We start from the raw sequence: 24,189 nt of genomic DNA on the forward strand, positions 1-24,189 counted from the left end.
GGATGAATTCAACAGGTGGGGTGTCTTTTTTCCACTCCCACTCAAAATTTTTTTTAAAAAAATCCTACAGCATCAGACAGCTTTGCGCTGTTGCTTTACATCAGTGATATTCAGACTGAGGCTTGGGAGCTACAAGTGGCTCTTTAATGTGTCGCTTGTGGCTCTGTGCAGAACATGATATTAAAACACTGATTTATTATTTATCAGGATGCTTTTATTATGTTAATCCATTGAAGTTGATAAAATAATACTTGGCTAGTCATTTTGCTGTGAGAATATATAAAATTAAATATTTTGTCATACAGTTTAAATATGAATATTCAGTACTATTGTAAATGAAACAATGAATTCACACTACTGTGGCTCTTTTGGGTAGTGTTGATCACTAATTATGGTCTTGAAGCATTGAAGTCTGAGTATCACTGCTTTAGGTCTTAAAACAACCTGCAAAAACGGTTGAACCCTTTTTTGCTACTTTGTTGACGTATAAAGTTTACCTAAAGTTGTTTTGTTTTTTTTAAATTTGCTTGTTGTGTACATTAGAAATTCAGGTTTTGATGACTGGAAAGCTGGAGAAATAAGGACATCACAAGAACTAAGTGAAAGTTGAGCATCTGAAGGAAGGGTGACTAACACACACATCCTTTAACCAAAATATTAAAGAGTCAACGTATCCGACCCCCTTAAAGCTTGAGAGCTAAAAACATACAGTAGAAGCTCAGAATAATTGAACACCTCAGGAATGGAGGTTGTTCGTGACTCCCAACAAAACGGCTGGGCCCTCAGTCAGCAGCCGCCACTCTCCAGCTGCCCAGCTTTGATAGCAGCAGCACAGAAGTAAGAGTGGCATGGTATGGTATTGCCACCTTGACTGCTGCTTGCAGGGCACTGCCTTCAGAGCTGGGCTCCTGGCCAGCAGCAGCCACTCTCCAGCTGTCCTGAAGTAAGGGTGGCAATACCACGACCCCCTAAAATAACCTTGTGACCTCCTGCAACTCCCTTTTGGGTCTGAACTCCCAATTTGAGAAACACTGGTTTATACAGATTTTACAGGGGAGTATAGGGTAAAAACACACAAAAGACCAGATTTAACAATTTGTGACATGTTTTTCATGGCTGTGAATTTGGTAGGGCCCTAGCCATTAGGCTTTGATTCTGTATGCTTTTACTAAGGCAATCCTTTTTGGGAGGAAAAAAATACTGGCACACAATCCCCGATCTTATCAGCCATCCCTTCTCTCTGAGAGAACTAATCTCCAATTTTTTTATACTAAACTATGTAGATTTTAAACTTTCTAGTGTATTTTTGTTACAAACACTAGCAGACCACTTTTATGAGATCAGTTCCTTCTGTGTGCTAGTCAGTGCTATTGAAATCTTCTCCCTGAATGACTCCAGAAGAGTTATTACTCTCAAGACCCATTTGTGCTGCAGCACTGATTAGAAGTCAGCCAATTTAATGACTGCTTGAGGGACAGATGGAGTTATCAGATAATTAACACTTTCATTTTATTATAAATGCTAACATGTATGTGAAAATTGTATATTTTCGATTGTAGCTCTCTCCTTTGACCCTTCATCTTTCACTTGTCTTCAACTGTAAGCACTAGGGGGCCTTGATCCTGATTGGGTCTTTAGATTGCTATTACAATATATGTATTACATTATTAAACAAATCTGTTCACATATCTCTCTCTGCAGTGAAATGATGGAGGATTTTTCTATCTTCTAGTTACATTCTAGCTACTTCGATGTATTAAATAGATGCTTTTCTAGGAGCTTTCTAATAGAAATCAGATACTTTGGACAATGTTATTAAAGGATGATTTTTTTTGTCTGGTGGTGGTGCCGCCTGGGAGAATGTAGAATTTTAGCTGTTGATTACAATTTAATAACTTTTTTCTATTTGAAGGATCAAAGCAGCAAAAGAAAAGAAAACTCAAAGACATCAGCATGCTTTCTGCTGCAGAAGAGGTAAGTCTGATTAGTATATATAATTAAGAAAAAATGTTTGATCTCACATTTTGCCTGGGTATATCTTTCCATAAACAAAATACTATTATTTCTTTCTTTAAAGTTTGGCACTCTTCTGGATGAAAATGTTAGGTCCAAGTTTGACAACATTGGTCTGAATGCAATGGCTAACAAAGATAATGCAAGTAAGTGCAGTTACATCTTCTAAAAACAAACTATACCCTTACCCTATTTGAATAGGTATCTATGCATGATCGTTATGACGACAGTATTAAGAAAAAAATTTCATTGCTTAGTTGATATTTAAAAGTTTCCATTTTAAATGGAATACACAAAGTTTAACTTAATCCACAAAAAAAGATAATTGAGCTGTTGCTCCAGTATAACCTTAATTTATTTTATGTAGGTACATGATGTATAATACAACAGTACTTGTTTTTAAGGACTCTCATCCTAGTCTACATTTAATTGTATTCTTAGTCATAGTACTTGCAAGCATTTTGCAAAATAATGTGCAGCTTTTGACTTGCATCATTAAATACCTAATTCTAAATTACATAGCTTAACTGGTTTTAAACTTCTAGAAGCATTTAACTTTCTCCCCGGTATAAAAGCTGATGTAACCAAGCTTTAGCCAAACATCACTCCCCAGCTTTGGTGTATATGGAGCAAAAACAGTTTTTTCCTACAAATCTAAATCTGTATAATCCCACTTTGAAAAGTAGATATCAAATAGATAAAACCTGTTGTGTTGAGTATAATTAAGGCTTTGTATTAATTCTTTACATCATTTCTCTAGCCTAAAAAAATTTTATATCTCCTATCCTAGACACTGAGTATTTCTACTTAAACAATAGTGTTAATGTAAACTATAACACAGGATACATGAAAGCAATTCTAAAATTTGTGCCTTTGCAACAGGCCCAAAAGGTTCCAGGTAGAATAGTTTTTGCATAATGGAAAAATTTCTTCTGAGGTGAAAAATCCAATAATTCACACTTGATTGGTGTTTTATGAATTTATCATTTATTCAAATACCAAACTATGTTCAAAGGATACATAAGTTATCCCCTCCTCTTCCCTTGTAGGTGTCAAACAGCTCAAGTGGGAAGCAGAGCGTGACAATTGGCTTCACAACAGAGATGTGAAAAATATTATCAAGAAGAAAAAACAGTTCAAACACAAAGGCCTGAAAAATAAACACAAAGGCAAAAAGTCAAGAAAATGAATCAGACATATTTTGTTTTAAACTGCTTCTGTTTTTACTTACTTCTAATTTTTGCTGCTTAGCCATTTCAGTTGGTCCTCCTCCCTTTTTCCATAAACTCCAGCCCATTCATTGCTTTTGTAATAAACTGTGAAAATATATAAGAGAAGGCATCAGTGTCATCTATTCCTCTTACGTGCATCTGAATTTCTAGGTCTAATTTTATTGGATTTGTATTCATCTGATTGAGTAGAAAAAAAGATCACTAGAATTGTCTCTAGCGAAACGTACATTTTACAATCTCTGCACTTCTGAAAAACATTTAGCAACAATGCAAAACTAGAAGATAATTCACCATCAAAAAGACATACGAGCTTTATCAAGTGTTTTCTTTTAGTTGGCAAGAAGTAACTTACCTTCCAGAATGGATGGAAATCTCCTGTTCATTGTATGCCTAAAATCTGATAAGGGAATAAGAAAAAATTACAACTATTCTCCAAAAAATAAATGAACAATTGCACCAATGGAATGGATGTTTCTGTATTCAAAAGGCAGCTTTCTTAGTCTTTAGTTAGATACCATTAAATAGTGTGTAATTTAATTTCATTCAAGATTTTTCAGTGTTCAAACAACACATCTGAGCTACTTTTATTTACAAGTTAAGACACTTTGAGCCTATCCCCACTAGTGAAATGGCCAAGAAAAGCCTGATGGGTCCCTCTGAACATCTGGCTCTTAAGGTTTTACCAGTGAAAAGTCTTTCCTTTTGCAAAAGAGAAACAAAAAATTCCTCCCTCCTAAAACTCAAGGAGGTTGTGGAATCTAGAGTTTTTTAAAGGAAGGGTTGAGCCAGAGAGCTTGCCCCAAGTTTATTACAAGTTCAAGCATTGAGCATCCCTCAGAGCAGTGTTTCTCAACCTTTTTGATACTGGCTTGCTGCCTTCCTAAATCTTGGGGACTTGCACTAGCCCACAAACTGGTTAAGAAACACTGCCTTAGAGGGGGCCGCGAGCAGGTTTCAGGGGGTCGGCCAAGCAGAGCCAGTGTTAGACTCGCTGGGGCCCAGGTTAGAAAGCCGAAGCCCCACCGCATGAGACTGAACCCTAGGGCACTGAGCCCCGTCACTTGGGGCTGAAGCGGAAGCCTGAACAACTTAGCTTCGTGGGAGCCCCTCTGGTAATATCAGCCCTGGCTTTTATATGTAGAAAACCAGTTATTGTGACACAGGTGGGCTGTGGAGTTTTTATAGCATGTTGCGGGGGAGGGGAGGCTCAAATTAAAAGGTTGAGAACCCCTACCTTAGAGGATTCAGCTAGATCTTTCTCTCTTAATAACCAGGCTCCTCCAGACAACTTCCCTTATTTGGCTGCAGATTAACCTTATCAGTGCCATCCTGGAAGCTGAAAAGAGTATCTCCATCCTCCGTGCAAACCTAAATTTGAGCCCATGTTATCCCTTAACACACCTAAAGCTTTGTACCTAATTGCTACTACATCAGCCACAGACTTCCCCCACAACCCTTTTTTTTTTTTTTAAAACCACATACTAGGATAAGGTGCTTCTCTGGATAGTCCCTCCTTTTCAAAGCTCTTTAGTTCTACATAACTCCATTTCTGATCATCTGATCTAAATCTGACCTACAGTAGAACCGCCACTCAGATGGCAATAGATCCCTAACATTGTTTGAAGAGAACAAGTGTATCTTTGCAGTTTGACCTGCCCTGAAGCTGTGCCATAAGTCACAAATATCTGTAGATAGAATGAGAATTTTTCTGTTGATTTCTCGGCCGCCAGCCCCGCTGCCAGCGTGGATGGACAGAACCCCGGGCCGGCAGCGGGCTGAGCGGGGCCAGCGGCCGGGACCCCAGTTGGCAGAGGCTGGCGGCCAGAACCCCAGACCATCAGTGGGCTGAGCGGCTCAGCCCGCTGCTGGTCTGGGGTTCCGTCTGCCACCCCCGCTGCCGGTTTGGGATTCTGTCTGCCGACCCCTGTAAATGTAAAATGTATTACTGGCACGTGAAACCTTAAATTACAGTAAATAAATGAAGACTTGGCACACCACTTCTCAAAGGTTACTGACCCCTGTACTAGAGTAATGGGTGGCAGTATAAAACTCTCCTGGGAGAGCCTTAGCTGACAGTGAATCTAGTAAACTCTCTATGTCTGAGGGCTCATTTGATGTGAGCTAGGCTTTGTCCTGGGCAGAGTGAGGTTTCTCCAGGCCCTAATTTAGTCTCTCTTTTATATTTTACGTGCTATAGATTACTGCTGGGGGAATTCTGCACCACTGCATGCACCCAGAATTCATGTCCCCTGCAGAATTTTTTGCTTCCCTGCAGAAGTACAACTTTCTGCCATGGAAGCTGCAAGAGTGGTTACATGCCCTTCTTCAGCAACGCAGGTGCATAGTTTCTGGTGCCTGGAGCTGCCAAGGGAGAGCTAAATCACCACAGGGGATGGAGATGGGGGCATCCTGGCCTGTGGCTCCTGGCCTGTGCTGGGAAGGCTGGAACTTCCTCTTCCCCTGCATGGAGTGGTCCAGGTTGGGTCAGACCCACTCCAGAAACCTCCCCGGGCTGTAGGAAGCTCCATACCCCCCTGCTTCCTGCCCTCATTGCTCCTCAACTGTGGGTGGAGCTGCCCCCACATCTAGCCAATCCCAGTGCATCTGGACCCCCCCATAACCAACCCCCCCTGCTGAGCCTCACCCCTTGCAGCTAGAGGCCCCCCCCCGCACCCAGACCCTCCCACCGAGCCCTATCCCTGCATCCAGACCAGCACCACTAAGCCCCCTGCACTTGAACCCGTACCCCTGGACTCCAGACTTTCAATCCACCAAGCTTCACTCCCCCAGCACCCACCCACCCCCTGCTGAGCCCCAACCACTTTCACCTGTACCCCCCTGCCCAGTCCCCTTGCCCATGCACCCAGACCCCAATTGAGCTGCTCACACCAAACCCTCTCAATCCACACCTGGATCCCTCCACATTTGGATCCTGCTGGGCTGAGCCTGCCTGCCCACACCTGGTATGCCTGTCACAGAGGGGCAGGCCTGGCCTTGTGCTGTGTCAAGGTCCTCACCACCAAGTCTGTATCGGGCGGGGGGAGCATGCATTGCAGGGTGATCTCCCACCTCCATGCACCCAGTGGCCTGTACGCCCTATTGCCATGCTGGAGCCTCCCCATTTATTGACAAAATTTGCAGAACTTTAAAATATTGTGCACATAATTTTTATTCTTATGGCACAGAATTCCCTCAGGAGTAATCTAATAGATGAACAATTTCTTTTTCACCAATACAATCTTTCAGCAACAAATGCTTAGATGAGTTTTTTCCTACTTGAAACCTTGTCCCTGTCCTTAGGGTAAGGTGTTTTGGGGAGGTAATAATTCCACAACAGATTACTAATCAGATCTCATCTGTTACACAGTTAATATACAGACTGCTGAAACAGAAGTTATTTCATGATGGTTCTATTCCCCCCTACATCTCACTACCTTAGTATACATATAACCTCCTAATAAGTCTCAGTCATTTACTATTAGGCTAAGTTCTTGGGACATAGCCCAGTAAATTATCTGTTCTCTTAAGTACAGTCTCCCCCACCCCAATATTACATGCACAGTTAGTTTCTTCACAACTACTCTGTTTACAGAAAACAGAGTAGAAAAACAGTATGGACTGATGTGAAGAGAAGTTTCAACTTTTTAATTTGGGGAATCAACATTTTGCTACCTTATCCACTCTCTACTAATTTTTCACTTTTCTTATAAGAAATGTTGGTACATCAGGAGTAATTTCTAAAACCACTTTATTACCTTGATTTGTGTCCATTCTGTAAAATAGTGAATATGCTCCAGCAACCCCAGCCACTTCCAAAAGTAAAACTCCTTTGAAGATCTTTCTTGCAACAGGTTCCATGCCTAACTTTTAAAAATAGATTTGGATAAGCATTTTACTCTAGAGATCTAACATTTTCATTCTTGAACTAAAACTAAAATAAAGATATCTTCAGAATTTCTGCTTATTCTTAAATTATATATGGAGATATACCTATCTCATAGAACTGGAAGGGACCCCAAAAGGTCATCGAGTACTAGCAGGACCAAGTACTGATTTTGCCCCAGATCCCTAAGTGGCCCCCTCAAGGATTGAACTCCCAACCCTGGGTTTAGCAGGCCAATGCTCAAACCACTGAGCTATCATCAGGAGTCCATTGGAGTACTGCAAGTGTGGAATGCCTCAAATATACTGACTAGAGATGAATCTAATATCCACCAAGTATCAGGGGGTAGCCATGTTAGTCTGTATCTACAAAAACAACAAGGAGTCTGGTGGCACCTTAAAAACTAACAGATTTATTTGGGCATAAGCTTTCATGGGTAAAAACCTCACTTCTTCAGATGCAACAAAGTCCATGGGAGTTCCTATTGACTTCAGTGGGTGCTGGATCAGGCCTGACAAGGAGCATTTAGCATGTTACCTAGAAACCGATAGGTTTTTATTTTTTTTCTAGGTCCCTTTTATACATTTAAAACATAATTTTACAAAAGTAATGCTCTGGATGGTTAAACATAAAGCTCAACGTTTATCTGAGCCATATTCCTAGGCAGGATTCCATGCAGGATGTGACATCAGTAGTTAGATGGGTGCTAGTCCTCACTGGTCCCAAAGGTTTGGCCCCAACCTGCACCCCCTTCAGCTTGACTACTGGGACCTCCAGCATATACTGCTGCAGTTGATGGCACCTGAAGAGGTGGCTTGCCAGTCACCTTTTAACATCTGGAATTTACAGCTCTGAAAATAACTTTGCCTTTAAGAGTTGGCTATTGCATGCTGTCTTTTCCCCTCGGCCGGCGCCAGGCCCCCAACTAGCTCCCATTACTATCAATGCAGCGGGCCCCACAGCAGGCCAGGGCAAGCCTTCAGCCAACACACGCTGCACTACGGCCAAGGGCTGAGGCCGGCCCAATGCCCAGCGCGCTGCAGGCACCGGGCGAGGCCCGGATTCATCTGCAACCAAAGGCACTAAGGTTGGACACGGCGCGTACGAACAGCGACGGGCGGGCGCCCTGCGGGCCACACGCCGGCAAGAACCGCGCATGGGGCAGCCCAGCAGTTGAGCTGGAAAAGGCCGGAAAAGCAGCTGGCGCGGGAGGGACAGGAAGAGGGCGGAAGGGGAATCAGGCGGGAAACCGCTCAGCGGAGAACAGGGCCGTTAGCGAGCAACTGGGAAAGCCAACGGGAACGAGCGCAGTTGGGAACGCGCCCGCGGCAACTCGCCAGCGCCGCGTGAGGCGCAGGAGCCACGTGTAAAACACGTGACCCTCCTCCCCACCATAGTCCGGCGAGGGCACGTGACCAGCCTGTGCGCGCGACGGGGAAGAACTAAGCGCGGGAGAGACCTGCAATGTTGAACCCCCGCCTCCGACGGTTTCCAAACCTCGCCCCTTGTACTCGCGGCCCCGACTAGCTCGCTCGCTCCAACTGCAGCAGCAAGCAGAGCGACCCGGAAGCAGAAAACAGATTCTACTTCCGCATCATAACCTGAGGGCCCACTACGGTCATCCCACCGTTCACCCGCTGCGGCCTGGAGACACCCGCCCCTTCCCCGGGGCGCGCGGCCCAGCAACCAGCGTCACTGATCACAACGCCGCGAAACAGCAGCCTCCGGGGTAGCGAGCAGCACGCGCCCTTCCCCTCGGCCCCGGCGGCTGGCGGGCATCGCCACTCACCTTACGTCCTTCAGAGGGGAGGGACTCGCTCCCCAGCGCAGGCGCAGTCTGGTTTTGCGCCCATCAACGTGCGTGCAGACACAGTAGCGCATAGGCACGGTTTGGAGGCGCTGTCCGTGAGCACATAAGTACAACTGCCCTCCGCCAATGATCAGTCCCCACAGGTATCGGGGTAGCCGTGTTAGTCTGTATCTACAAAAACAACAAGGAGTCTGGTGGCACCTTAAAGACTAACAAATTTATTTGGGCATAAGCTTTCGAGGGGGTGTGTGTGTGTGGGGGTTATAAACAGCCCCCTCCCAGCACAGCGCTGTCTACTGCTGCCCAAACTTCAGGAGAGGTTGCGACGCGGCTCTGAGACCCCAACGCTCCCCAACCATCCCGGGACCCCACCCCAACCTGCATCACACATCCCGGGAGCCAGCCTCCAAACCTCGCCCTCCAACGTGCCCCCAAACCCGGCCCCGCCCCATCCTCCTGTCCTGGAACCCCGCCCTTGCTCCAGGACGCCACCCCCACCAACCCGGCCCAACATGGACCAAACACCCTGCCCCAGCACTGGGCTCCTGCCCCTAAGCCTGTGCCTCTCAAGATTAGATCCACTGATTTTTTTAGAGCTTTTTTGTGTTTTCCAAGCAGTGAAGGTTTCTTTTCTTTTGGAGGTCGTTGTCCACGAACTGCACCTTCTGTTTTTTAAATATAGCAGGAAATGGGAACTGTGTTTGGGCATTCCCAACAAAGGAAGCACAGGACTGACAACCCACAGCTACTGCTGCTTTGACTTGCAGTTGCTTTTGCCCAAACAATGGTGACTGATGCCTCAAGTAACCTGTAGAGGTCTGTAGTTAGGTCTTGAAACTATAACGGAGTGGAGGGAGCATTTGTGGGTTTGTCTGGGCCAGGAAGAGGCAAAGCTCATGCTCTGCCAGGCCTGGTGATGACAGCTGTGAACTTCCTTGCTTACAGGCAGCTACTTCCATCAGTAGAATAACAGAAATGGTGGCCCAGAGGTTTGGAACCTACTGTACAGGAGATCTTAATATTTCACAAATGATATGTCCAGCAGTAACACCCAAAGGAGTGCACCAGCTCATAATGCAGTCACAAAGATCACAGATACTCCAGTCTCAGTAAAATGTAGCTCAATAGCCTACAAACTTCTGCTTGAGTTCAACTTCCAACCCTTCCTCAACATAGCCTTCAATATTATGATAAGCTGCTGACCTGCTCGAGAACTTGAGCAGGAGTAGATGGAGTTGCTCTTGAGTAGCTCCATTCCTTTCTTTGTAAGAAGGCCCAGAGAGTAGCATTGGGGAATTGTTCATTGGCTCAGAGGGCTCTCTCTTAGAAGCCACCAGGAGAGTTTGTAATTAAGTATGGATTAGTGTCTTCCATATGCTAATATTACTCAGTGACTGTATATTTCAATCTTTTCAGACTTTGCTGATGTGATTGTAATAATGATCTGGGCATAGCTGAGGGCTCATAGACCAGACTAGTATCATACTTACAGGGCAGAGAAGCAACCAAAAGAAACTGTATTTTGTTTTAACATTTTTATAACATATAACAAGTGATGATTATTTCCCTCTTGCTCAATTATGTCTGTCATTCCCTGCTGCGTTCCTTCCACACCTACACATACTGTTAGACTCCCTTCATTGCTCCCAGTCTGCCAGCAGGGTACAAGGCGATAGCCATGGTCTCTTCTCCCATCAGAAGGGGAAGGAGAAAGTTACCATTGGGTGTTGTTCTCTGATGTGCTTGGCTGCGTCTCTGCTGAGCCTGCCATTTGTGATACCCACCTGACCTTTCTTGCCTCTCATCTTTGAGTATAGGGCTCACAGGGCCCCTGTTTTCCACAAAATGTGTCAATAGCTCAGTCCAACTGTGATTGCAGCTCCAGGTGCTGAAGATAGACAATTACTATACAAATCACACACTGCTGCTAGAAACCTCGTCCTTCAACAAGGTTCTCAAGCAAGTGCCTAACTTTAAGCATGAGTAGTTCTACTAGAGTGATTGAGACATAAAATTAAGAATATGCTTATAATGCTTAGATACAGATCTCTACTGTTTGAACTAATGGAAAAGTCCCTTAGCTACTACTAGCAAGTCCCATATTCTCTGTCTGAGTCAACTGCTAAAGTGAAACTTGATTATATGCATAAATCCAGTACATTACAAAAGGATCTAAATCTTATTAGGGGCACATTGGGAGGGAAAAAGCCACTTAAACAATAGTGTTAATGCAAACTATAACACAGGATACATGAAAGCAATTCTAAAATTTGTGCCTTTGCAACAGGCCCCAAAGGTTCCAGGTAAAATAGTTTTTGCGTAATGGAAAAATTTCTTCTGAGGTGAAAAATCCAATAATTCACACTTGATTGGTGTTTTATGAATTTATCATTTATTCAAATACCAAACTATGTTCAAAGGATACATAAGTTATCCCCTCCTCTTCCCTTGTAGGTGTCAAACAGCTCAAGTGGGAAGCAGAGCATGACAATTGGCTTCACAACAGAGATGTGAAAAATATTATCAAGAAGAAAAAACAGTTCAAGCACAAAGGCCTGAAAAATAAACACAAAGGCAAAAAGTCAAGAAAATGAATCAGACATATTTTGTTTTACACTGCTTCTGTTTTTACTTACTTCTAATTTTTGCTGCTTAGCCATTTCAGTTGGTCCTCCTCCCTTTTTCCATAAACTCCAGCCCATTCATTGCTTTTGTAATAAACTGTGAAAATATATAAGAGAAGGCATCAGTGTCATCTATTCCTCTTAGGTGCATCTGAATTTCTAGGTCTAATTTTATTGGATTTGTATTCATCTGATTGAGTAGAAAAAAAAATCACTAGAATTGTCTCTAGCGAAACGTACATTTTACAATTTCTGCACTTCTGAAAAACATTTAGCAACAATGCAAAACTAGAAGATAATTCACCATCAAAAAGACATACGAGCTTTATCAAGTGTTTTCTTTTAGTTGGCAAGAAGTAACTTACCTTCCAGAATGGATGGAAATCTCCTGTTCATTGTATGCCTAAAATCTGATAAGGGAATAAGAAAAAATTACAACTATTCTCCAAAAAATAAATGAACAATTGCACCAATGGAATGGATGTTTCTGTATTCAAAAGGCAGCTTTCTTAGTCTTTAGTTAGATACCATTAAATAGTGTGTAATTTAATTTCATTCAAGATTTTTCAGTGTTCAAACAACACATCTGAGCTACTTTTATTTACAAGTTAAGACACTTTGAGCCTATCCCCACTAGTGAAATGGCCAAGAAAAGCCTGATGGGTCCCTCTGAACATCTGGCTCTTAAGGTTTTACCAGTGAAAAGTCTTTCCTTTTGCAAAAGAGAAACAAAAAATTCCTCCCTCCTAAAACTCAAGGAGGTTGTGGAATCTAGAGTTTTTTAAAGGAAGGGTTGAGCCAAAGAGCTTGCCCCAAGTTTATTACAAGTTCAAGCATTGAGCATCCCTCAGAGCAGTGTTTCTCAACCTTTTTGATACTGGCTTGCTGCCTTCCTAAATCTTGGGGACTTACACGAGCCCACAAACTGGTTAAGAAACACTGCCTTAGAGGGGGCCGCGAGCAGGTTTCAGGGGGTCGGCCAAGCAGAGCCAGTGTTAGACTCGCTGGGGCCCAGGTTAGAAAGCCGAAGCCCCACCGCATGAGGCTGAACCCTAGGGCACTGAGCCCCGTCACCTGGGGCTGAAGCGGAAGCCTGAACAACTTAGCTTCGTGGGAGCCCCTCTGGTAATATCAGCCCTGGCTTTTATATGTAGAAAACCAGTTATTGTGACACAGGTGGGCTGTGGAGTTTTTATAGCATGTTGCGGGGGAGGGGAGGCTCAAATTAAAAGGTTGAGAACCCCTACCTTAGAGGATTCAGCTAGATCTTTCTCTCTTAATAACCAGGCTCCTCCAGACAACTTCCCTTATTTGGCTGCAGATTAACCTTATCAGTGCCATCCTGGAAGCTGAAAAGAGTGTCTCCATCCTCCGTGCAAACCTAAATTTGAGCCCATGTTATCACTTAACACACCTAAAGCTTTGTACCTAATTGCTACTACATCAGCCACAGACTTCCCCCACAACCTTTTTTTTTTTAAAAAAAAACACACACTGGGTGCTTCTCTGGATAGTCCCTCCTTTTCAAAGCTCTTTAGTTCTACATAACTCCATTTCTGACCATCTGATCTAAATCTGACCTACAGTAGAACCGCCACTCAGATGGCAATAGATCCCTAACATTGTTTGAAGAGAACAAGTGTATCTTTGCAGTTTGACCTGCCCTGAAGCTGTGCCATAAGTCACAAATATCTGTAGATAGAATGAGAATTTTTCTGTTGATTTCTCGGCCGCCAGCCCCGCTGCCAGCGTGGATGGATGAAACCCCGGGCCAGCAGCGGGCTGAGCGGGGCCAGCGGCCGGGACCCCAGTTGGCAGGGGCTGGCGGCCAGAACCCCAGACCGTCAGCGGGCTGAGCGGCAGTACATTACAAAAGGATCTAAATCTTATTAGGGGCACATGGGGGGGCGGGGGGGGGGGGGGCGGGAAAGCCCTGTTAAATGTAAGCTTTCAGCATTTTATTGTCTCTTTAGCATAAAAGGGGGACATTAATATACAATACCTTCCAGTGTAGGCATTGGGATTTTAAGCTATGATGATATTTTAAACACTATTTTAAAGCTATTATGTTAGTATTGCTTTCCTGGAATTAATTTGATTGTTATTCTTTATGCCTTATGCTTTTTATTACTTGTTACCCATAGACTTTACATCTGTTTCTTCTAAATCAGTGATACAGGACTGAAAAGCTTTCTTTAATTACAGAAATAACTTGCTGCCAAAAGAAAAACAACTTTATATTGGTGTGAGAGGCTTGCTTCCTGTTAATGTTATATAAGGTTAAATTTAATATTTTGCCTCTCATTCTTACTGATTTGTCTCCTATATCTGTTTGTCTCAGTGGGCCCAATCCTGTCACTCCAACTGGTCTTCAGTGGTACTACTTATAAGAGTAAGCCTTACTTTTAGGACTAAGTCTTGCTGAATTGGACCCTTTCTCCAGTCCCAGGAGGATGGAAAAGGAGGAAAGAAATATACCCGATTGGGTGGGGTTTGCATGTGGAGAACAACATGAGATATTTTGTTCTCAAGAAAAAAAAATGGGAGGAGTGCCAGGTTTTTTACTCCACCCTTCAGATCTGTCCATTTAAAGGCACTTGTTGTTCCAACACTGCAGTTTCACTCAAAGGCAACAAACATGGCAAAACAACAGAACAAATTAGTTGATGAAATAGAGAAAGTGCTGGAGAAGTCTAAAGGGTTTTCCCTTAAGGATCTGCTGTTCTTCTATCAGGGAACCCCATACCCTGTCACTGTATGCAGTGCAGAGACATTCCAGGCCCTGGAAAACTTAGAAGCCAGAAGAGATGATATGGTGTTGGTGTCTTACCCCAAATGCGGTGAATACAGTCGATGTTATTACTTGCTAAAATGTAAAATATAAAATGTCATAAATAACCACATGGTGTAATAAGAGGGAAAATAAATCTATTTTAGGTTTTAGTTCTACATAAGTTTTGTAGGGATTTTAAATTGGGCATTGCTGATACAGAGACTATAATGTTTTATCCTGTGTCATTTTAATTGTGCATTGTATTGGATTGTTTCTTTTCAGTATAGTTTGCCTTTCTGCCAGGATATCTTTCTTTAATTATTCCGTACTGTAGGTGGCTGCATACTAGAGAAGATGCTGTACATGAAAGCAAATTCTGCTCATTTGATACCCTTCATTTGAAAAGATGGGTGTAGCCTACTGTGCAATAAAGTTACATGTAACAAAAAAAGAATAATCGTTACTAATTATGATGGAAAAGTGACAGGACGTATTGGCTATTTTTGCAGAAGTTTAAGCTTTTCTTTAATATTTTTAAATTTCAAGTTGTTTTTGCCAGATCTGATATGATTTTCCTAGTGACTAGAAAACAGTCCAGACCAGAATATAGTACACCAATAGTCCATGTTCCTTTTTCTTGTGGACTGTGGAGAGAAACATTTTGAGACTGAAGCGATGGGGATTTATGGTTTTAGGAGATAATATGGATGTAAGAGAGGATCTCTACCTTACAAATTGGTCTGCAGAGGAGAACCTGTGCAATTTTATTTAATCTTTTGTTGAGAAACCTGTTACAATAGAATGAATAAATGATGTAATCCAGTTGGGGCCCAATCATAAAGACCTTATTGCGGGCCTAATTGTGAGATATGCTGATCACCCATGGGAGTTTTGCCTTAATAAGGACTTAAGAAATCGGCTTGCAGTGGTTAAGGTAAATATCTCAACCATGGAGAGACAGGAAGCCAAAGCAGTGGAAATGGGACAAATACAAAATAAGAGATGAGCTGAAAATGTGGATCTGATTTTGAATATCCCATAATTTAGGGATTTTGGGGATCGTAGGTTTTTTTGTCTGGCCCAATATGAGGATAAGGGCTATTTACATAATTTGGTTTGGTTTAGATTTCAAACACCACTATAGTTTGGAGATATTCAGAAATTCAGTTAGTTTAATTAGTCACACCTGGCTCTATACCTTTGTCTGCACTGGGGGGATTTTTTATAAAATTCCCCACTATTGCTAATACTAATGCATCTTGTGATAAATCAATGATGGGAAATTTTAACAAGGGACAAGACATTGCTAATAAGTTCAGAGGAATGAATCTGCAGCTCCCTCTAACAGAGTGGGGCAGCTGGAGAATTTTGAAACCCTGCAATAGGCTTACATCAATGAAAAGGCATTTGTTAAGGGTTACACTGAACACAGGAGAAGGGAACAGAAAATATTACATATGTCTAATTTGGTGGAGTAACCCATTGCAAGCAAAACCTTATTTATTTTTAAATTTCCTGACATTTGAGTGCTTAATCTCACAACCTTAACTAGCATTAAATGGAACTTTTGCATTTAATTTCCCAAGTTTTATAAAGGAAAAAATGGAGAGGATGGGGTGTGTGTAAAGAACTAAAAGGAAAACAGGAAATTGGGTGGTGCAATTTAAAACTCTGTCTTTGAGGTGCTGAGCTCCATTGATTCCCATTGGTATAATAACCAGAACCGGTGCTTAGCCTCTTGCAGGATTGAGCCTAAAGAACCACACGTTAGCTCTGTAGGGCTAAACATCTATTTACAGGTGTCTTTACCACGTGAACAAATAGAATCTAGCTATTTGGTAACCCTATAAAAACAGGTGTCTGATTTTTCCCTAGCCAGTTTCTCAAATATGTCTGATATTGAGCCCAATTTTGGAAGGAGCTGACTGTCCCATTCCCAGTGCTGAGCACTCACAACTCCCATTGATTTTACTGGGAATTTTGTATAGTCAGCACCGCAGAGGATTAGGCCTGATGAAAATTCTCACATTTGAATCCAAACTTCCCTTCATCTTCCAAAGCCTTACTGTTGTCCTATTTCTTGTTATTTATTCAGGATCATGAAAGTTAAACTACAGAAAATCTCACTATGTGAAATGCTTCCCACATCTTGGGTACCCACAATAGAAGAGAAAACGTTAACTGATGTGGAAAATCTTTATGCCGTGCAGGGTGAAGGAAAACGTAGATTCAGAAGGCAATACTCTCTGCTGTTAACCCAGACGTTTGAGAGGTGGTAGGGAAACTAGAGACTTGGTATTTCAGGCCTATCAAGTAACATCCTTAAGGCCTGGTCTACACTACCCCCCAAATTCGAACTAAGGTATGCAACTTCAGCTACGTGAATAACGTAGCTGAAGTCGACATACCTTAGTTCGAACTTACCGCGGTTCAGACGCGGTCCACACGCGGCAGGCAGGCTCCCCGTCGACTCCGCGGTACTCCTCTCGCCGAGCTGGAGTACCGCAGTCGACGGCGAGCGCTTCCGGGATCGATTTATCGCGTCCAGACCAGACGCGATAAATCGAACCCAGAACTTCGATTCCCAGCCGCCGAACTAGCGGCTGGGTGTAGACCTGGCCTAAGAATGTAACTTTTATTTGTGAATTGATGGTATGTAATGAGCAAGTGAGGGCATAGAATTGTAGAGAGTGCTATTGCTGGCTCTAGTCTGCATTTAAATAAGGAGATGAATATAGCTTTATGAAGAAACAATAATAATAATTGGCACTTCTACAGCATCTGCTATCTGGGGATCTCAAGGCACTTTACAAAGATAGGGTGAATTCACCTCTGGACAGAGTGCCAGTGCCAGGCCACTTGAGTGGATCACTTGAGACCTAGTGCCTGGTCCTCATTTGGTTCCTAGTGCTTAAGTAGGATTTAAGTGGTGCATAGGCCTTGTACAAGGGTGAATTTCACCCATTCAGGAATTTAGTCTCACAACACCTGTTAAGTAGGGAAGTACAGTTAACCCTCTTTTACAGAGAATCACACGGAGGCAGAGATTATTATTTATAAAGCAGCACAGGCATGCGTGGTGCTTTACAGGTGAATACAAAGACAAGATCTCAACCCCATGAGCTAACAATGTAAAGCTAATATGAAAACACAAGAGGACAAGAGACTGAAGAGTGAGGAAGTTGGGGAGAAGAATGGAGAAAGAAGGATAACATCCTTTTAGGCCACAGCTTTCCACAGAAAGCATGAGGTTAAAGCTATTTGCATCATGCATTTCTTGTTGTTTCTGGCATGCACAGGGGGATTTCTCAGTGCACAGAAAGTTATGGCTCAGCCAAATCTGCAGCACCATCTCCATGGACCCTTAGGAAAACCTTCCAAGGGGATCTCCACAAGGACCAGGGGGATGATGCTATGGACCAAGGACACACATTGTTGTCATCCATCCTTGCCACCTCTCTATGGCAACCAGCAGCGAATCATGCTGGTTACCTTTAGAGAAGAGTACTCATGGAAACCTCTGAAGAGGTTACTCCAAGGAGCAGAAACAGGTGGGGAGTTACCTAACAATACAGTTCCATTGGAGCAACCCTATCAGGTAGCCAGAGAAGTGACGGGACAGACAAAGGGCTCCAGGCCCAGTGTAGAGAAGGATTTGGACAATCCATGAGTGAAGTACCCCATGTTTATTTCTTAATCGGGGGTGATAGACACCCTCTCCCTGACAGAATGATCTGAGGCTCTCTGTGAGCTTCCCACGCCCCAATCCCTTCCTGCAAGTTATTGCAGGGAAGGTGCTATGTTCCCCTTGTTTTTACTCTATTTTAGAAATATTTTTTTAAAATATACAAATACATCAATGGCTAAATTCTGTTCCTATTCCACACATCACTAGGTCTCAGTAAGTTTGACCCTTATGGGATCTGAGCAGAATAAAGCCCAAAGTGCAGGCTGTCAAGTAGCAGTTTAGGATTTTGTTTTTGTTTTTTAAGATTTTATTGTATTTAGTCCCTTGAGAATTTCAGTAGAATTATTTTCACATTGACAAATTGATATTATACTGTGTTAAGCAGTGTAATGAGAAGGTTCTGAGATCTTTGATAAGCTTCTGATCCATTGTATTTTTGTTTGTTTGTCCAGGTGCAAATTGGCTTATCCAGCTCTTAAATGATTTGATATTTACAACTTCCCAGACTAAACATATAAACACGGAGCTGCCATTTATTGAATGTGGAGATCCAGAAAAATATCAGGTTAGTATGAAATAAATACTGAAACAATTAAAGTCTGGTATTTCTCTCTTTTTCTCTCTCATGCCTACACATACAAGTTATTGAAATAAACCCATGCATGCTAGATTACTTTTTCTCCTGAAGAAAAACCCTAGATAACTACTGCACTTTGATTAGCATGAGAATGTGCTATTCCACATGTGCCAACATTTCACATTGTGGTTGCACCCACTTAACAAAACTATTCTCCCTTATTGTTTTATTTATATTTAAAGAGGATGAAAGAGTTTCCATCTCCAAGGATTTTGGCAACACACCTCCATTATGATAATCTCCCCAAGTCTATCTTCAAGAATAAAGCCAAGGTGAGCTTCCTGTCTGTCTGTCAATATCCACTTGTATAATATTTGCATAGCATCTTAGAGCCCAGATCCCTCACTAGGGTCAGGATCCAAGGTGGTGGTAGTGAAGTGAAGGTGACTCTAAACCACTTTTACACTCCTGTCCTGGAGCCAGGTTAATACCTGGTGTAACATAGAGCAGCATTAGGGTTGTTCTAATTGACATCAGCAGGAACAGCCCTCTAGAGGCTGTTCCAGTAGCCACGAATCACTGTAGTGCAGTGCTTTACAGCTACCCTCTGTCCTTTGTGCTAGAAGGATGGGAGGGGATAGTGTAGAAATGGGTATGCTTCAGATGTGAAGTTGCGGAACTATTAACTAAGGTTTGTAACCTGTCCTTTAAATCGGCTTCTGTACCCAATGACTGGAAGTTAGCTAATGTAACGCCAATATTTAAAAAGGGCTGTAGAGGTGATGCCAGCAATTACAGACCGGTAAGTCTAACGTCGGTACCGGGCAAATTAGTCGAAACAATAGTTAAGAATAAAATTGTCAGACACATAGAAAAACATAAACTGTTGAGCAATAGTCAACATGGTTTCTGTAAAGGGAAATCGTGTCTTACTAATCTATTAGAGTTCTTTGAAGGGGTCAACAAACATGTGGACAAGGGGGATCCAGTGGACATAGTGTACTTAGCTTTCCAGAAAGCCTTTGACAAGGTCCCTCACCAAAGGCTCTTATGTAAATTAAGTTGTCATGGGATAAAAGGAAAGGTCCTTTCATGGATTGAGAACTGGTTAAAAGACCGGGAACAAAGGGTAGGAATTAATGGTAAATTCTCAGAATGGAGAGGGGTAATTAGTGGTGTTCCCCAAGGGTCAGTCCTCGGACCAATCCTATTCAACTTATTATAAATGATCTGGAGAAAGGGGTAAACAGTGAGGTGGCAAAGTTTGCAGATGATACTAAACTGCTCAAGATAGTTAAGACCAAAGCAGACTGTGATGAACTTCAAAAAGATCTCACAAAACTAAGTGGTTGGGCAACAAAATGGCAAATGAAATTTAATGTGGATAAATGTAACGTAATGCACATTGGAAAAAATAACCCCAACTATACATACAATATGATGGGGGCTAATTTAGCTACAACAAGTCAGGAAAAAGATCTTGGAGTCATCGTGGATAGTTCTCTGAAGATGTCCGCGCAGTGTGCAGAGGCGGTCAAAAAAGCAAACGGGATGTTAGGGATCATTAAAAAGGGGATAGAGAATAAGACTGAGAATATATTATTGCCCTTATATAAATGGATGGTACGCCCACATCTCGAATACTGCGTACAGATGTGGTCTCATCTAAAAAAAGATATACTGGCACTAGAAAAGGTTCAGAAAAGGGCAACTAAAATGATTAGGGGTTTGGAACGGGTCCCATATGAGGAGAGATTAAAGAGGCTAGGACTCTTCAGCTTGGAAAAGAGGAGACTAAGGGGGGATATGATAGAGGTATATAAAATCATGAGTGATGTGGAGAAAGTGGATAAGGAAAAGTTATTTACTTATTCCCATAATACAAGAACTAGGGGTCACCAAATGAAATTAATAGGCAGCAGGTTTAAAACAAATACAAGGAAGTTCTTCTTCACGCAGCGCACAGTCAACTTGTGGAACTCCTTACCTGAAGAGGTTGTGAAGGCTAGGACTATAACAGCATTTAAAAGAGAACTGGATACATTCATGGTGGTTAAGTCCATTAATGGCTATTAGCCAAGATGGGTAAGGAATGGTGTCCCTAGCCTCTGTTTGTCAGAGGATGGAGATGGATGGCAGGAGAGAGATCACTTGATCATTGCCTGTTGGTCCACTCCCTCTGGGGCACCTGGCATTGGCCACTGTCGGTAGACAGGATACTGGGCTAGATGGACCTTTGGTCTGACCGGTACGGCCGTTCTTATGTTCTTATGCTGGTTTAGCAGAACTGTGAATTCCCAATGCAAAAGGACAAACAGTTGAAGCCTTAACTTATTACAAACCAACAACATTGTATCTCTGGGCAGTAATAGACATTTTCAATTAAGGAGAGGACAGAGGACCAAGAAGTAGAAGGGGGGAGGTGATCAAATGACAATTGTAACTGTTTTGCTGTTGATCTTTTGTTAAGTTTTTATAATTTGTAGGCATCCCATGTGATCAAAAATGCTTACAGTAGCTATCCAAAAATGTTGACATAATTGTTGCCATAACATAGAAAATGGGAATAAAAGGGGATAGCACAGCTACAGTTTCCAGAGGGAGAAAGCAATAGTGCTTTGCACAATAACAGGCTGTAACCTGCAGTGGAAATTCACCAGGTCTAAGGTAACAATAGGGAGCAATGCCCCATGGACAGGGAGGGATATTAATGATAGTAATATAGGCTTTTTCAGTCTTTCATTTTTATGATTCTTTGACCACAAGATCAAGCTTTAAAAGTGGCCAGAGACTTTATTATGGCCATCATTTTGAGCTTGCTTTTCATGTCTTACATATAAATGAAAATATTTAATAGCTACAGTACATTACTGGTTACAGAATGTTTGGTTGTACTATCACTGTAGTTATCCTGGGAAATAAAAGATCTAAAAATTGCTAACCTCTTCCTCCCACTCCAGATACTAGTGTTGTTTCGAAATCCTAAAGATACAGCTGCATCGTTTTTTCATTTCTATAACAAGGCCTCAGACGTCCCCAGTTATAACTCCTGGGATGAGTTCTTCTCAGAGTTCATGAGTGGAAAAGGTACAATTACTATTTTTGAATGTATCTGAAAGATTAAGCAGCAGAAAAAATGTTTTAAATAAATTAAATGGGGCCAATATGAAAACAGCTGTGTAATGCTAAAATTAATTGATAGTTATTGTTCATGATAAGATGCAATTGAACTCCAGAATGTGAGGAAAGTTCTAAGATAGTGCTGCTTCTGGGCATTATGTTGTCCCTTGAATCATGAACTTGCATAGTAGTTTAATGTCTTGGGCAAAACCTCTGCCAACTAGGGCCAGCTTCAAGCAAGATGTGATCAGAATCAAAAGTGCTAGAGAAGACAGTTCAGTTTCTGCATCTGGGACCAAACCAAAATCCCAGTTCTAAGCATTTCCTAGATCTATATAGAGATCTGGACTTGGCTGCTCAGAATGATCCCTAATAACAGCATATGTACTTATGGAAGCTAAAACAATAGTATAGATAGAGGAGTTCATGCTTCAGGACCTAAACCTCTTGCCTACAGGAGTCAGAGAGAAATCTCGCCTTCTCCATTGTACAACACTGCACAACTGAACAGATGTTCTGTTATGGTTTTCTGCATTGGTATAACCTGAAGGCAGCAGAAAGTGATTCTTAGTTAGAGAGAAATAAAAGCATAATTATTGAACATACAGGCTGAAGCTTGTTTTCTATCTCCTTTTCAGTCAGCTGGGGTTCCTATTTTGACCACGCAGTTGCCTGGAACAAACACATTGAGGATGAAAATGTTATGATTATAGCATATGAAGACCTGAAAGAGGTAAAGCTGTTGCTACTTGCAGGCAAGGCTTATCTGAGCCTGCTCCTACTCAAGTCAATGGCAAAGCTCCTAGTGACTTCAATGAGATATAATGGAGCCCAAAACATCTTATAGCAATAAGTTGAGCATGGATACAAATCTGTAGCACTTTGCATCAAGGTGATGTAAAATGCACTGTGTGTGAAAGTACTATTAATGCATCAAGATCACACACCTGTCAAACAGGGAACACCATTTTTCAGAGCAAGCATATTATGTTACCCCTTTCACTACATTGCTTTCAGAACCTGGCTTCTGGAGTGAAGCAAATAGCTGAATTCTTTGGATTCTCTCCAACGGCAGAGCAGATTCAGTTTATTGCAGACAGGGGAAGCTTCCAAGCAATGAGAGAAAAATCCCAGGAGATCTATGGCTCAGTTGGTCCGATTCTCTTCCGTAAAGGTAAATTTGTGTTTAAAAAAAAATCCAAGGATTGTCAGTGGTTACATTTCATTTAATTTTGACAGGAATCTGGAACAGGAGGCAATCAACCTTTCTTCCTTTCTAGTTATCTAGGTTAGAAATGGTTTGAGAAACACAGATGGTACTTTTAGAGAGTCACTTGATTTTTCCACATGGGTCAAAATCAATAAATAGACCACTTTGATTACCCTGTTTCCTTAAAGCATAGCACAGCTGGTACTCTGTTCAGCCTTCCCCAGCTCCCATTAAAATAATGGAAAGATTCCCACTGACTTCTGTGGGAGATGGAACGGGTTCTAAAACTTGATTTAGGCCATTAAATCTCTATAGAATTGTCTTCTTGAGTTTCTTAGGCAACTACTGGGATTAATTATGGTCCTGAATCAAAATCTTGGATCTAAGCAATCTATAGGTTGACAACTATCTTTGGAATGGGCCAGACTAAAGTCCCAGATACATACATCCTCAGATTTAGGGGTATTCAAAATCTGGATCCAAATTTTGCAGGTGCAGACAATCTGTTCTTGCAGTTGCGAGTCATACTTATGAACTGTTTGGGCCTTTGCACTGCACCTTGTATAGTCTTTTACACCCGTGCAAAAACAACCAAAACGGAACAAAAGCATTATATCCACTCTTTATACTCATCTTGTAGTGGTGTAAATGACTATACAAGGTGCAGGCAATGGTGGTTCAGGCCCTGTATGCACTTTTCCTCTTCTGAACAGATGTTTATTTCTGGCACATAAACATGCATTGTTCCAAATATCATAATAAAGGAATCCTGATTCTTCTTTTAAATCAGTCCCTACATTCATCGTAGTCAAGAGTATCCTTTTCTTACTTTTGTTTATTCCAGGTGCTGTTGGAGATTGGAAGAACCTTTTTACTGAAGCTCAAAGCCAGGAAATGGATGCTAAATTTAAAGAGTGTTTAGGGGGAACCAAGCTGGAAGCACATCTGAAGTATGATGTGCACTGCAAGGCCTGAGAATGGTTACAGAAAAGTCTCACTTTGATATGTGCTTTTAAATTTTTTTATATACTCTAAAAGGAATACTTTAAATCAGGACGAATATCTCAGTTGTAATTTGTAGCTTGTTAGTGTAAGATTACATTTCTGCTAAGTTTGGTTCTGTCATATCATCAGCATGCAGGCTTCAGTTAGGTAAAACACTTAAGCACATGCTTAATTTTAAGCACCTGCTTAAATCCCAGTGTAGTCAGTGGGATTACTCATAAATTAAGCAAGAGCTTAAGTGTTTTGCTGACCAG

General features: G+C 42.1%; 3 protein-coding genes and 1 long non-coding RNA gene across 12 annotated transcripts in view; 2 read left to right on the forward strand and 2 right to left on the reverse strand.

The window, feature by feature from the left end:
* CEBPZ (CCAAT enhancer binding protein zeta) overlaps nucleotides 1-3,202 on the forward strand; it is a 28,136-nt gene extending 24,934 nt beyond the window's left edge. For 2 of the 3 annotated variants that reach the window (XM_065400433.1, XM_065400431.1), the window contains 3 exons: nucleotides 1,913-1,974; nucleotides 2,078-2,159; nucleotides 3,063-3,202. In XM_065400433.1, the coding sequence (XP_065256505.1) occupies nucleotides 1,913-1,974; nucleotides 2,078-2,159; nucleotides 3,063-3,202 (284 nt within the window). Of the gene's footprint in view, nucleotides 1-1,891; nucleotides 1,975-2,077; nucleotides 2,160-3,062 lie in introns of all 3 variants that reach the window. The other variant, XM_065400432.1, reaches the window with a different exon arrangement.
* Nucleotides 523-8,967, reverse strand: CEBPZOS (CEBPZ opposite strand). Of its 7 annotated transcripts, XR_010561284.1 has the most exons (6): nucleotides 7,578-7,641; nucleotides 7,001-7,109; nucleotides 3,598-3,642; nucleotides 3,245-3,329; nucleotides 3,034-3,163; nucleotides 523-1,980 (listed from the first exon to the last, which is right to left on the reverse strand). XR_010561284.1 is itself a non-coding variant. In XM_065400435.1 (5 exons), the coding sequence occupies exons 2-4, from the start codon at nucleotides 7,101-7,103 to the stop codon at nucleotides 3,247-3,249; spliced, it is 231 nt and encodes a 76-aa protein (XP_065256507.1). In that variant the 5' UTR covers nucleotides 7,104-7,105; nucleotides 8,918-8,967; the 3' UTR covers nucleotides 2,355-3,163; nucleotides 3,245-3,246. The 7 variants fall into 7 exon arrangements, 6 of the variants coding, with proteins under 6 accessions (XP_065256507.1, XP_065256508.1, XP_065256512.1 ...); XM_065400435.1 differs by lacking the exons at nucleotides 523-1,980; nucleotides 7,578-7,641 and adding an exon at nucleotides 8,918-8,967 and having other exon boundaries at nucleotides 2,355-3,163; nucleotides 7,001-7,105; XM_065400436.1 differs by lacking the exons at nucleotides 523-1,980; nucleotides 7,578-7,641 and adding an exon at nucleotides 8,918-8,945 and having other exon boundaries at nucleotides 2,355-3,163.
* A 2,574-nt stretch (nucleotides 8,968-11,541) lies between these two features.
* Nucleotides 11,542-12,935, reverse strand: LOC135875555 (uncharacterized). The gene is made up of 3 exons (XR_010561285.1): nucleotides 12,810-12,935; nucleotides 11,928-11,972; nucleotides 11,542-11,659 (listed from the first exon to the last, which is right to left on the reverse strand). It is a non-coding gene; the product is annotated as an uncharacterized LOC135875555 (long non-coding RNA).
* Nucleotides 12,936-14,200: 1,265 nt separating this feature from the next.
* SULT6B1 (sulfotransferase family 6B member 1) lies at nucleotides 14,201-23,905 on the forward strand. Its single transcript, XM_065401378.1, has 7 exons — nucleotides 14,201-14,402; nucleotides 18,476-18,588; nucleotides 18,843-18,932; nucleotides 21,561-21,687; nucleotides 22,359-22,453; nucleotides 22,738-22,894; nucleotides 23,775-23,905. The coding sequence occupies exons 1-7, from the start codon at nucleotides 14,201-14,203 to the stop codon at nucleotides 23,903-23,905; spliced, it is 915 nt and encodes a 304-aa protein (XP_065257450.1).
* Nucleotides 23,906-24,189: the final 284 nt, after the last annotated feature.

The sequence above is a fragment of the Emys orbicularis genome, chromosome 3, assembly GCF_028017835.1.
Source record: "Emys orbicularis isolate rEmyOrb1 chromosome 3, rEmyOrb1.hap1, whole genome shotgun sequence".
NCBI lineage: Eukaryota > Metazoa > Chordata > Testudines > Emydidae > Emys > Emys orbicularis.